The 15,287-nt window shown below is 33.7% G+C and overlaps 1 protein-coding gene across 5 annotated transcripts in view; it reads left to right on the forward strand.

The window, feature by feature from the left end:
* The window catches only part of Rpgrip1l (RPGRIP1 like), a 104,629-nt gene that overhangs the window by 8,351 nt on the left and 80,991 nt on the right, over window positions 1-15,287 (forward strand). For all 5 annotated transcript variants that reach the window (XM_048792180.1, XM_048792179.1, XM_048792181.1 and 2 more), the window contains 2 exons: window positions 3,733-3,835; window positions 5,149-5,292. In XM_048792180.1, coding sequence (XP_048648137.1) covers window positions 3,733-3,835; window positions 5,149-5,292 — 247 coding nt within the window. The remainder of the gene's footprint in view (window positions 1-3,732; window positions 3,836-5,148; window positions 5,293-15,287) is intronic.

Below are 15,287 nucleotides of genomic sequence, written 5' to 3' on the forward strand. Positions count from 1 at the left end.
CACATAAAAATAAATAAATAAATAAAGGTATTGTGTCCAACTACAACTAAAAAATAAAATATTAAAAAAAATAGAAATCACATTAACTCAGACAAGTGGGGGAAATCAGCTAGTTTGCTTATATGTGGCCACATTTTTTTGAATGATCACACTAAACTTTTTCATCCAAAACCTTTTATAAAATTTTCAAAAGTGGCCAAGTGTGGTGAGTACACACCTGTAATCCCAGCTACTCAGAAGGCTGAAGCAGAAGGATTCCAAGTTTGAGGTCAGCCTAGCCAGACCCTGCCTAAAAAGAAAAAAATAAAAATTCTAGGGCTGCAGCTCAGTGATAGGGCATCCTGGATTCAGTACCCAGTACCAAGAAGTATTGAAATCTTTCTTGTTTTGTGGAAGCAGTGTGACAGTGGACTATGTGTATAACTAAGAATTTTAAAAGTTGGGTTCTTTCTCCTCCACTTACTAGCTGATCACCTTAAAAAATTCTCCTAATCATTATAAACTTGAGTTTTCTTTACATATAAAATAAGAAGTATTGAAGTGGGCTGGGGATATAGCTTAGTGGTAGAGTGCTTGCCTAACATGGATGAGCTGTAGGTTCAATTCCCAATACTTCCCAAAAAATCCCCAAGTGACCTTTATAAAAGTCTTTTCCATCTGTAAAAATAATCACAGGTCAATTGTTTTCTTCATTTTAAAAATGAATAACCTAAAATTTACCCATGTTAAAAGCAATTGAATTGCCACGATAGGACTCAGTATAAATTTAAATATTTCTAATAAAAATTCCCAATTCTCTATCCACAGACAAACCTTATTATAACAGAACTAAAAATAAATAAACTTTTTTTTTTTTTGGTGGTACTAGGGATTGAATCTAGGGCTTTTCACATGCTAGGCAAGCATTCTACCATTGAATTACATCCTCAGCCCTTAAGTAACTTTTTAAAATTTCATCTACTGGAGAAGGAGATAATTGATTTTTGTTTGGAATATGCTTCACATAAAGATCCAACACCTTCAGGAATTTAAAAATCATGCAAAACTGTACTTTCAATTCATTGAGGAAGGAAAAAAACATATGAACATAAGGGGAGAAAAATTTGTTGTAGCTTTCTCTCCAAACCAAAATGTTAACACTATCTGTTCCATAGATAGAGTTCCTTTGAAGTCAGTAAGGCCATCACACAGGCAGGAGGCAGCTGCAGGATGAAAGGGGCTGGCTGTTCCTAGCTATGTGAGATTGAGGTCAACTTTGAATATAACCAAAGTAAGCATTATGAATTATAAATCAGAAAATACATACTGTCATTAATTACCTTTTTTTATGTGGAAGAGAACAGCTGACCTCCAGCCTCATTTTTCCCATCTATAAAACGGAATGATAATAATACCAGATTAGATAAGAGGTGAAGCTTTTGTAGGTCTACAATAAATTATTTTAACTTTAAAAAGTCACTTATTCTCTAATTTAGTCAGAATATAAGTGGTCAAGATGATATCTTTGGTCTGCGAGGTCTTTTATACGAAATAAAAATAATGTCTGAAATTTAGTTTTCTTTTTTTTTTTTTTTTTTTTTTTTTTTTTTTTAATATTTATTTATTTATTTTTCGGTGGACACAACATCTTTGTTTGTATGTGGTGCTGAGGATCGAACCCGGGTCGCACGCATGCCAGGCGAGCGCGCTACCGCTTGAGCCACATCCCCAGCCCCAAATTTAGTTTTCTTTACATATCAAATAAAAATACTTTTTAGACTAAAATGACAAGCTGATCTAGTATATGAATTATTATTTAAATAGAAGAGATCAATTAATAGAGGGGCTTGGGATGTAGCTCAATGGTGGAGCATTTGCCGGACACTGCCAAAAAACAAAAACATTCATGGAAGTTTGACTACAAAGCTTAAATTTCTCTTTATGATTGTACAGTCTTAATGACCCAGACCTTTTTTTTACTAAACATAGAGTCCAGAACATGGAAGTTGCACAAAACATTAGTGATGAATACTTTCTTAATCACTATTTTTCTGAGTAAAGCTAGGGCATCATTACCAAAGTTGATACCTCAGCTCTGCCTTTGAGGACTGCCTCTGAGGCTGGGATTAAGGCCAGACTTGTCAGGAATATCTCAACCTTCAGGGACTAGACCAGAACCCAAACCCTCTCTAGCCATGGGAAGCCTTTACCCTCAAACTGCTGTACAAATAACTGTCATTTTCTATTTGTGCTTTGGGATAATGGATGAAAAACACTGGCTTGATTGTGGTTGATACTATGCAAACACAATTCTTGTTGTGAACAATGAGTGGAACAAAAATTTGTAAAGTTTATGTGTTTTAAAATATAACTATTAGCAAATCACCATGAAACTGTTAATTTTAAGATATATTTTGAGTATTTTTTTAAACCATGCTGGTAATGTTGAATTTTCCCTTGATTGATGTAGGAAAAGCTTAAAAATTAGCATTATTGCCAAAATAATTTAACTGGCAAATTCCATCATACTAAAATATTTGAATGTGTTAGGCAGAGCCTTTTCTATTCTTTTTTTTAATTATTTTTTGAGACATATGGGCCTTTATTTTTTTCATTTATTTATATGGGGTGCTGAGAATTGAACCCAGTGCCTCATACATGCTAGGCAAGCATTCCACCACTGAGCCACAACCCCAGCTCCACCTTTTTTATTCTTTAAGCTAGTACAGCAATAGATATTGAACATATTGGAAAGAGCAAGAAATAGTTTTATTATTCTAATTACAGTTCTAATTTATAACAATGTGTATGTACATCAAAACATCATGCAGATGGCAAATACAATTTTATCTATCAATTTAAATAATAAAATAACATTCACTTTTTTTGAAAGTAAACTTTTCTAAAGAAAAGAGTTTTATATCTGGGACTATGCTCCATTTAAAAATCTCTATCATTTGTCATCCTTTACCTTAAACTTTAATAGTTTAATTATTTCATAAATGTAAAGTAATTAATATAACTGAAAGTATGTCTCATTTTTAATAATGGGAATATCCTTGTAAAATTGCATATAACTTTTTAAGAAACAGGGTCTCACTCGTGTTGCCCAGGCTGGCCTTGAACTCCCAGTGTCAAATGATCCTCCTGCCTCAGCCCCCCAAGTAGCTGAGCCAGCATATATAACTATTTTTATTAAGTTATAATTTTTAAAATTATAATTTAAATGCAAGAGGGAAATGTCTTATTTAAAGAAATACTATCAATATAGTCTCAAATCATCTTTCCTAAAATATGAATTTTCTTATTTAGGTAGAATAACAAAGTATAGGCAACATGCTGACTTAGGGTCAACAAATTGGAATGATTTAAAAATTAAAAAAATCATTAACACTAAAAAAGTTAAGTTTTTGAAAACTTTTTCCTTCAAATTTTAGTTTACATTGTAAAGACTAGAAATTTTTTTCAGAAATTACTGCAGGAGTTCTAAATCAAATTATTCCTAAGTAATTTGGTTTTCATAGTATTATTTGTTAAATGGGCAACAGTTGCTGCTGTATTTTATTTAATACCTACTGCAGGTGAGATCTAATATTCCCTTTGGCATTGTATTTCTAATTCTCTATACAATGGAGCACATATGTCTTAATACTTAACAAGAGATTTTATTATATTATAAATATCCTTATGATAGCAAATAAAGGAGATTTTAAACTTCCCTTCTATAATCATATTTTATTCCTATATTTTTAGGTATAAGACTCCAAGATGTAGATGTAGCAGAAACTGTACAACCTGTGCTTACAAAATATGGCAGTAGTGTACTTGAAGAAGCCAAAGGAGAAATAAGAAATTTGTATGTATTCTTTTTCATGGTTATTTTAGAACTTTGTTTATTGATCATGTCTTATTTTGATCCCTTCCTTTCCTTTATTGTAAACAAAAATGGGGTATGTCTAAATAATTTGCTTCACTAAAATACAGCTAGTTCTGAGGGGTAATAACAGGGATTACATGACATGTTTTCAGTAAAATAAGGGAAATGAATAACTTATCCACTACATCAATGAAAGGGTTTATAAAATAGTCTTCTTTATTCTAATTTTACCCCCAAAAGAATGGCATGGCATCCAATCATTTAGAGTAGTATAAACTTTAGAGGCAACATTTTCATTCCCAGAAAATCACAGGTAACTTTTTTCTTTTTTTTTTTTTTTTAGATCCTGAATCAGCCCTTTTTGTGGTTTAAAAAAATAAATAAAAAGGAATTGGGAGGAGTGGCTTAAAAGTCTGAACTTATCAGATACATATGGATTTCAGATATTGTTTCCCTATGATTCTGTGGTATTGCATTCTTCTTCATATCATGGTTTCAAAAAAGTTACTTCTGCAACATTTAGGTTTCTTTCCCAGTTAATCAAAGCCTCATGGTTTCAGTGTCTTTGAGTTAACCAAATAAAGATAAGGTTCTAGTTTACCTATAGACTTTCACCTGAATTATCATGAAAGCAAAACAACACTAAATGAGGAAAGGGAACATGACACAAAAAGTAGATAGTTTAGACAGTTGCTTAACAATAATATGGGCTTAAAATGTTTCCTTTTGAATATTTTAAATATCAGTTATAGTAATGATTAGCCTGTGAGAAAATAAAAGATTTGACATAATTTATTACCTGATAATCAGCTGAGAAATCAGAGTTCGTACCAATTTCCTGAGGCTCATTGCACTGGGATACCGTCAGACACAGAAGAAAAAGATAAATGCATGCCAGAGACCACTAAGTTATGTTGGCAAATTTCCCGCCATCCTCTCTGAAGTGTTAATTTGGGTGATATAGGCAGATGTGTATATATGAAAGAAGAAAGGCACATTAATTATCTGAAGACCGGATTGTAGAGTACACAACAGGTGATCAATAGAATTGAATTAAACCAAAGTCCAATCCATTGCGTTATTATCTTATTAAAAAGCAATATCTTGAATTGTTCCATATGTATTTCCAAATCATCACATTCAATCTGCTACTATTTCACTGTGTGCAGAGGCAATTAAGCTAAACTTTTTAACTTTTGCTTGCTCTTTATTATGAAGAAATATCTTTGCACTGATCTTAAATACTACAAATTTTCCTCAACTACAGATTCTTAGAAGGCTTTTTCTTTCAGAGAAAATGTTATTCAGTCACAAAGAGGCCAGATAGAAGAGTTAGAGCATTTGGCGGAGATCCTGAAAACTCAGTTGAGGAGGAAAGAAAATGAAATTGAGTTATCTCTTCTTCAGCTTCGTGAGCAGCAAGCTACAGATCAAAGGTATGTTAAAATAGAAATACCATTTTGATAAGGTCAGAATTAGTTTAAAATAATTTATCATGTCTGTAAAAGGATACATTTATCTAGATATTTAAAAATCATTTTTACTTAACATTATTCCTATAGGCCTACTTTAGACCTACTAACTACTATCAACAACTCTCATGTAAGGGCTATTTTCCCTAACCTGCCCCCTTACAGGTTCTGATTGGTGGAAACTGCCCTCGTCATATGTTCTCTGTTTATTTGCTTCCTTTGCTAAAATCGCAGGAAGTTAATGTCATTTCATTGTAGTTACTGAAAGAAGTAAGGGGTATAAGATTTTATCTGTTGATTTACCTTATATACAAGTCTAGCACATTTAAGATTTTTTTCAACCTTAAAAGGTAGTAAATTCGATAATACGGTTACAGTTGATGATCTCAAAGATGTTACCTCTCCTCAAATCCAAAGTTGGCGTTGATCTGTTGATTATTGTGGAGGATGATGGGACCCATCAGTAGTTGCCCTAAAGGCATTGCCACCACTGGATTTTGGACATTTTATAAAGTATAGTGTTTATGCTTGGACATTGTGCTTTCAACAAGACTTTATCCTTTTACCGCATTCTTTCTTGAATTATCTTTCTCCCTTTATGGCTTTTTTTTTCCTTTAATTTTTTATTGTTTTGACTAAGCATACCCCAAATCAGAGATTGTAGCATATTGAATCTATCACTCGGCTTTAACAATTATTAACATGTTACCCATCTTATTACATAAACCCCTTCACCTTTATTTTCCTCAGTTAATTAGCCTCAGCCAGATATGTCACTCAGATACTTTCGTATGTATCTCTTTCTGATAGGGAATTTTTTAAAACATAATCACCATGCCACTGTCACACCTGACAAAATTAATTGCCATTCTTTCATATAATCTAATAACCAGTTTATATTCAAACATTCCTAAAGATGTCTTTCTACTGTTCATTTGAATTGGAATCCAAATAAGGTCTACACCTTGGATTTAGTTGCTATATCTCTTTTGTATTTCATTAATCTCATTTTTTCGTAAACCAGACAGAGTTCCACTTTTCTTTCCCCCTTTCCAATGTGTCTGATGTTATGCATATGTGGCTGGATTCTTATTTAGAAAAACAAAGAAAGATTTCCTAGTGTTTCATTTCACATTCAGTGTTTACCCTCTTTTAACAAACAAACCTTACATGGTAGCATATGAAGAAGCTAAGAAAAGAAGCATATCATCAAACTTGTTTAAAAATGTAAAGTGAGCTAAAACATTTATCAAAAGCTTTATACTTAAAAGATTTATGGGCTAGGGTTATGGCTCAGCGGTAGAGCGCTCATCTCGAATGTGCGAGGCCCTGGGTTTGATCCTCAGCACCACATAAACATAAATAAATAAAATAAAGATGTTATGTTCAACTACAACTAAAAAAAAATTAAATTAAAAAAAAAGATTTAATTGGGCACAGTGGCACATCCTATAATCTCAGCTCCTTGAGAATCTGAAGCAGAGGGATCCTGCATTCAAGGCCAGCCTCAGAACTTAGTAAGGCCCTGAGCAACTTAGTCAGCCCTTGTCTCAAAATAAAAAATAGAAAAGGGTGGGGATGTGACTTAGTGGTAAAGCATCCCTGGGTTAAATCCCCAGAACCAAAAAAAAAAAGAAAGAAAGAAAGAAAAGTTAGAAGAGTAGCATAACCTCTAATATTTATGTGTAAAACTGAATTGTATAAGAAAGCCTAATAACTAGTAACATTATATACCCTCCTAAATGCACAGCAAAAGAAACATGAATATTTTTGAGAATTATATTTAAATGTAAACATATTTAAATTTTAATTAGACATGTTTACATTATAAGTAAACATGTCTAATTAAAATTTAATTGAACCCTGACTTTAAATCATGATTGTCTAGGTGTGACCCATGTTTCCCTGGGAAGAGGAACTAATTTAGATTCAACCTTCTTGGAAAAACCAAGAAATGGTTCCTTATAAGGTACAGTGCCAGAGAGGACAAGACCCCTTCACTGAATGTAATGATCTTAATGTGATTGCTAACAGCCATAATTCAGACATTATCTAAATACAAAAGTTCACATAAGCCAAGCTCAAGCTTGGGGCCCATCCCTATCTGCTATATTCAACCATTATTGCAAGGTTATCAGGGAGTACCTTCCTTGTTATTTTTCTCATATTCCCAGACAGTCAGATGGACTATGTTAACTGATCCTTTTTCCAGATGGATATGATCATCAGAGCTAGACTTTCAGTGTTAATTGAAAAGGAGATCCAAAAGTCCTTCAATCCTGGGTCAGAGCAGCAGCAGAAAGAGAGTGATAGACAAGGACACATGCTTTTCTACTATAAATATTGGCAGTAAGAGTACCAACATGTACTTATAGAGGAGCTAACCTTAAAAAACAAAAGAAGGGCTTCCTCAGGGGCCTATGTTATCCATATAAACAAAATAAGCAGTCTTTTCTGTGATACCAAGAATTATAAGTGGAAACAAAATTGGTATTACAGGCCAAGGAACTTTTGTTGCAGAGGTCAGGGAAATAAATCAGTTTTTACCCTAACTTACTGAATTTATAAAAGTGAAAATTTACATGTCATTTCCTTAGAAGGAAGAGTATCTATAGTGAGTAGTATATCGTTTCTTGAAATATTTTTGAAACTGAAGAAATAAGTTAAAATAAGAACTTTCAAGGCTATTTTAAAAAAATATGTTTACACACAGCTCAAAATTTTATGTATAACAGCAATTTTTTGAGACTAATGGAAAACTGTTGAAAAAAAATTAGGGAGAGTATAAAACTTGGTATAATTTACTGTAGAGAAAAATCACAAAATGGAAAACATATTTAAACTTCTCTTTCACGGATACATTATTTCAGATTTGAAATTCTAGAAGTCTGATCTGGATGTTGGACCCCTTGTTCTCAAACATGAACCTAACATAGTTGTAATCTTCAGAATGGCAGTGCTTGATATTTATGGCAGAGAGCCTTTTCATAGAATATTACAGAAACTCTTCATAGTATGTGTTTAATAGACCAGTTTGGTTTGGCATCAGCTTGACATAAACTTTTGGTTATCCAAAGCCCTTAATTGCTTTGAAGTAAAAGCCCAGTGCTGCTCCTTTTTATTAAAATCATGTTTTTTCCTGTTGTTGTGGTCTATTTTGGAAGACTGAGTTGTGATTTTTGCATATGTTCTACATAATGCCTCATTAGCAAAAAATCTTGTATCATTTACAAGTAGCCTGAATGTCTGTGTTGTTTTGAACAAAAATCCATATTAAAATTTAAACAATATAAAAATGCACATTTTCTGCTTATTAAAAAAGCTGTCTTAAATGCAAAGCTGTAACCAATGAACATATGTACATGAACATTAAAATCAGAATGATTTTACCTTTTATTGACTTTTTCAACTCCAAAAATATGTATACTCTTAACAAGTGTGCTAAGTGTTGTTGTTGTTTTTTTTTAAATAAATGTTAGGGTGTTTACCTTCTTAATTAAAAATCATGTAAGTGCCATAATGTCTCAGTGGAGGAAATTTAACCCATATATACTTCAGACACTCTGACTTGCCCTCTTCTCTTTGGCAGACAGCGGATTGTCAAATCTTAGAATTGAGAGGCCTTTTGCAGCCGCGCGTTATAAGAAACATCTTGGCTTTAAGGGCTGTCTCTTTTTCCCCTGTGCACAGATACAGGATTACCTCCTAGCACTCTAAGTTTCTCCCCAAATTATCATTTTGAAAAGCAGCAAACCTACAGAAAAGTGGAGAAAATAAGAGAGTGAGCATTCACATACCTTGCACCTCTTAGCAATCTGTGAATATGCCACAGCCTGCCTCTACATTATGCAGGCTTGCTCACAAGCCCTTCTTTCTCTCCTCTCGTCTCTCCCTCCCTCCTCCACCCCTTCACTGCACCTCTTTCTCTCACCCCTTTTTTTCTTCTATTCCTCCCTTCGTCCTCTCCCATTTGATAATTAGGTGCCTATGTTTCTTCATTGTCTGTACACATATCTTCAAGGAACAAGGACATCCTCCTACATTATAGACACTCTAAACATTTAACCATGAATGATACAGTTGCCCCAGTTGTTCCAATAATGCTATTTATTGCTGCACTTTTTTATTAATGGGTTTTGTTTTGTTTTGTTTTGATCTCGGATTCAGTCAGAGGCTATGTGTTGTATTTAATTGTCATGGTATTTAGGTTTCCTTTATTTTAGAATGTTCCCTGCTTTTTTTCCAGCCCATTGACAGTTGTTTGCAGAATGCCCCTCAATTTGGATTTGCCTGATTGCCCAGCCCCCTAATTTAGAGGGCACATCTGGTTTTCTGATGGTGGGATTTTCTGATGGTGGGATAACTGGGGCCAGGAATAACCATGCAAACATTAGAACACAGGGAGATGATCTATCGTTTTTAAAAATAATATATTCACTAAGCTCTCACTATCATTTTGCATAGTTTAGAATTTGTCCAGTGACAATTATTTCACTCATACAATTTCTTTTATTCCTATGTTTCTTAAAATTAATATTATCTAAGATTTTTCTAGATAGCACTTGACATATTTTCCCAATACTTTATACAAACCACAGAAATCGTTACAAGTAATCGTATCTAGTGTATAAACATACACATGACAGTGGAGGGAGAGTTACACTTAAGAGCATCTTAGAAGAAGGAAACGAGTTAAAAGAATGGGAAGAATTTAACCCTTAAAACTAGATTTGAGTGGTGGCTTCATAACTTAAGGACTCTGGCCAAATTTTACTTCTCTGAGCATCAGTTAACTACCCAAACTATAAAAATGAATAAATTGAAATGGGTGAATGGTTCCCTACTCTGTAATTAACAGTCATTATCTCCTTAGGGAACTTGTGCTTTTGAACGATTTTGCCTACTCAGTAATCTGTATTTCTTAATTTAATCATTATTTACATTTGGTATTCATCAAAGACCTATATCAAATCAATTATTCCTTCTGATAATTGTGAAACAGCCTATGTTAGTGCCCAGGATTGGCATGATCGTATCAAAAACTAAAAACAATACAAAACCTTTAGTTCACTTTTGTAATTTAATTGCCAGCAAATCTACACTTCCCATTGGGGTTTATGGAATATTGACTAAAGTCCCAGATTCCCCTTCCTAGTACTGTAAAATCTATAGTTAAAAATTCATTAAACGTAATCCTAAACATGGTTCTTTTAAGAAGATGAGCCAGGATTTGGGTTACTCCTGTCCCCAACCAGCCCCATCTTTTTTCATGTGAATGTGATTATATGCATATAGAGAGCTCTACTACTGTGCCTCCATTTCCAGTGGTGGTGAAAATAAGAAAGTTCTGATTTGTACTTTGACCCAACATCACAGGAAGTTGTGATCCAGAGGTAAATAAACATACACAAATTTTTTTCCTCAGTGAAATGTTTTTCCGCCTCCCCCACCCACCATAGTACTAGGAATCGAATCCAGAGATGCTCTGCCACTGAGCTACATCCCTACCCCTTTTTATTTTGAGATAGGGTCTCACTAAGTTGCCCAAGCTGGCCCCACACTTGGGATGCTCCTACTTCAGCTTCCACACACCTTTGCAGCCGGATTCGCCTTAAATCAGAGATCCTTGTTTTCCCCCATGATCTCAAGTAGCAGTTCTGAACAAAACCATTACCTTTCAAAGAGACTTTTCCTTGGCTATTTTAGTGAATCTTATTCATTCCATTTAGTAGCATTCTTTGTAGTTCAATTCAAAAGTGGTACCCTACACAATAATTGTTACCTGTGTATCTCTAATAAGAACTATGAATGGCCTACATTTCTTTCAACAGGAGTCTGATTTGTTTTAAAAAGAAAAAAAAAAAGGAAACTTTTTTTTTTCAACCCTAAGGTTGTTTTCAGTTTTATTCCCCAGATTTGGTCAGCCTAAATCAATTACTTAAAAAGATCCTCTGTGGGCTGGGGCTGGGGCTCAGTGGTAGTGCACTTGCCTGGCATATGTGAGGCACTGGGTTCAATTCTTGGTACCACATGTAAATAAGTAAAATAAAAGTCTATCAACAACTTAAAACTTTTTTTAAAAAAGATCCTCTGCATTCTACCTCATAAAATATTTGACGTAATTAGTTCTCAGAATCTCATAGCCAAGCCTCTGTGTTGTAGAGCTTTCTCTTCTAAATGATGTTAAATGCTATAATATTTTAGTCTCAAAAAAAAAAAAAAGAAGAAGAAGAAGAAGACCTTTTTTTTAGGTTTCAAAATCCTTACTGTAGCAAAGAATGAAATGTTCATGGGGGTGGAGGAGGGGAGTTGAGTGCCTGGGGAATGAAATATATGAAACTTTCACTGGAACAGAGATTTTTGCTTCTTAAGCTTTCATATTAGACTATACATTACATAGCTCTACTGAAAGTTGTTCCTTCTCCAGTGTATCTGAGGTTTTAAGTTTCTGGATTTATTATGGCACCCAGTAGCAAAGCTGGAGTCAAGTGTTTTTAAGGCTTCCATTAGAAATTCCTTTTTCAGAGTTTATTGCTTGACTGTTTCAAATTATATGAGAGAAACTTGGCACACAGGTTGTTGAGCTGGATTACTTTTTTCAACATAAAATCTAATTTATTTCAGTTTGTTTTTAATCTAGAGATGGGCCAACAACTTTTCTCATAGTTTTCAAAGATTTGATCATAATTCTAAATCATATGTCCATAAAACTGAAAAAGGAAAAGAAACAGCATTTTCCAACTTAATTGTTTCTGTTTTTTTCAAAATCCTTGTTGAAAAATGTGAGAAATTTATTTTTACAAAGCACTTAATTAATGTGCTTGGTATCTGTTTGCAAATCATTTCACCATGTGTAATGTAGCATGTACAAATTGGAGCATGACTGTAGAGTTCATCTGAATGTTTTTACCACGTATTGGTCTCTCTGTTAGAATGTCATCATTTGGGAGATTTGGTGTTCCTATCATAGTGAGTGGAAAAGAGCAGAAAGATATTATGTGGAGGTCATATAAAATATTTTAATAGAACATTAGACTACATTTTGACATATTCACAAAAGCATGGAATATAACTTGCTGAATTCAGCCCCCAGCACTTCCCCTCTGCTCTCCTCCCTCTCCTCTCCTTATCTCTCAGCAGTTTATTCACAGTTTTGTTTTGTTTTGTTCTGTTTTGTTTTATTAGCGTCTTGTGTATATACTTGATGTTGGGATTCTCTGGTGCTATATTCTGGCTCTTGAAATTAGCCCGGCTTCTCTTTAAATGAGACCAACCTGAGGCCTTGCCCCACAGCCTCAAGGTCTATGACTAGTCACTTAGCACTAACTCTCTGGCTCCCTCTTGCCTCCAACATCCTTCTGACACTCCTTTTCATCTTAGTGACATCTGCCCTCTTTGTCAGCCATTTCTACCCTTATCCTTTTCCCATATTTCATCCATGTAAAAATGTTGAGTCAGTGGTCAGGTTTCAGGTGATTTCATTGTATCTTTTCTCCCCCCCCCCCGCCTTTTTTCTTTTGCATGGTGATATGGATCAAATCCAGGGCCTCATATGTACTAGGCAAGTACTCTTCCACTAAGCCACATCCCCAGCCCTTATTGTACTAACTTCTTCAAGGCCACACCATATTCATCACACTGCTGGTTTTAACTTATATGTACTGTCTCTCTCTGATCCCACACTTTTTAGCTTAACAAGTTACCCTTCTCTTCATCTTGTCATCTTTGAAAAGCATACAGCCTTAACAATAAATATTACATATAAAGCCCCTCAAACTGAAACTTAAATATAATTATTAAAGACTTGAAAGTTTGCATTGTCCCATAATAATTATACTGTTTTTTTGAAGTCAAGCTGACTTCAAAATGCCATATTATAATTGTTGTATTCTATGTTTATGTTGCATTTATGTCTACTGTTGAACATTATTAGTATAAAATGTTTTGTTACTTTTCTTGCTAATATTTTGAAAAGTTTAAACCTGAAGGAGTTTAGGGGAGAATTCAAGAAAGCTTTCCCCAATTGAATCACTGAAATTTTCTAGAATATGCTTATTCTTCTTTGTCTGACAAAGAAAATTCAAGATTAAAACCTGTATTTTTATGACTTTTCGGCCTGAATGGATTATTGAGATTTCATTGCTGTTACTAACAGTAAGCAGTAGTCATTTTTCAAACATTTGATTCTTCTTGAAAATATTACTTTAAAACAAAATATCAGAGACCTTGCCTAGCATATGCAAGGCCCTGGATTTAATCCCTAGCACTGAAAAATAAAATAATTTTAAAAATAAATCAGAGGGCTGGGGATGTGGCTCAAGTGGTAGTGCGCTCGCCTGGCATGCGTGTGGCCCGGGTTCGAACCTCAGCACCACATACAAACAAAGATGTTGTGTCCGCCGAAAACTAAAAAATAAATATTAAAATTCTCTCTCTCTCTCTCTCTCTCTTTAAAAAAAAAATAAAAAAAATAAAAATAAATCAGAGACAACAGAAAATATAAGAAAACATTTAAAATTATTTCAATCATTTGAAATTATTTCTTTCCTTTCATATCAATAAATGTCACTCACCTTTAAGTGGTCAAACAATAAGTCTAGGGAAAACGGGTAAATTATATTTTATCTTCTAAATATGAAAGAGTATGAATTTTTTTTGTACTTTATTCAAAATGTATTTTTCTCTTCATATTATATTTTTTAGTGAATAAAAGTAACATAGAAGGGAATAACAATGAGCATACTGTTGAATATGTGCTCAGAACTGCTAGATAACATGTTTAAGACACATAATTATTTTAACATTGTGTTAAGACTGTACCCTGGGCAAAATCCAGGTTCTTGGACTTGTTTATCTTCTGTGTGAGGACAACTAACTGTCCAATGCCAAAATACAATGAACTTTCAAATATCAAAGAGGAAAATTAAGTATTTCAAGTCCTCAGCTGGTTTACAGATGTGTGAGCTTTGTAGTCCATTTTCTGGTTCCAGTAGGGCATTGTGACAATTTTTCCAATATGTGTACACTAGATAAGTTTTGGAAGTAAAATTGCTTACTTTAGATACTGAAATCATTCTCTGAATTTGAAAAATTATATATTTTTCTTAAAGAATGAAATCTTAAAATCAAGCTTCACAATTTAAGACATGTTTTGAATGTAAAACATTAAATTAAGAAACCTTTTTCTGTCAGGAAAATCATGTCTTTTGAAAAAACAGGTATTCATTTAGATCTATGATTAACCTTTAACAAGATCTTTCTCTTAAATTCTACATTTGCTTTAATCTCAGTAGGAAAAATACAAAATAGTATTGCAGCATATAGGGTTTCTATATACCCTGTGGACATCAAATAATCTCTTACAGCTAAAGGCACATCTGCAACATATTTAAATGCCAGCTTTGGGCATTATTAGTATAAAATGCTAAGTCACTTTTTTTGGAAATATTTTGCAAAGTTTAAACACCAAGAGGAAACTACAATGAATGGTAATCTTATGATACTATTTGCTTTGAGGGAGTGGTAGGAAGACGAATGGCCATATTGCATATTTTTCATTTAGGGAAAGGGAACATGATAGCCCTACAATAAATGCAAAGTTTGGTGGTAGAACCATTATTGTGCTAAAAGCTAATGTACTTTCATACCATCTTTCAGGACACTCTAAAATGATTTTAAATCCATATTATCAATTTTTTAAATATTTTATTTTAGTTGTGGTTGGAAACAGTACCTTTATTTTATTTTTATGTGGTGTGGAGGATTGAACCCAGTGCCCCGCATGTGCTGGGCGAGCGTTCTACCGCTGAGCCACAACCCCAGCCCCAAATATTATCAATTTTCATAAAGGTGCCATTGTCATAAATTTTGAGGATCCCTTCAAACTTAAGAGTTTGTTTATGCAAGTTCAAGAATGATTATTGGTGGCTTTAAAGTAATAAATTTGTCTTTTATTTGTA

Source organism: Marmota marmota, unplaced genomic scaffold (genome assembly GCF_001458135.2).
Source record: "Marmota marmota marmota unplaced genomic scaffold, marMar, whole genome shotgun sequence".
Taxonomy (NCBI): Eukaryota; Metazoa; Chordata; class Mammalia; order Rodentia; family Sciuridae; genus Marmota; species Marmota marmota.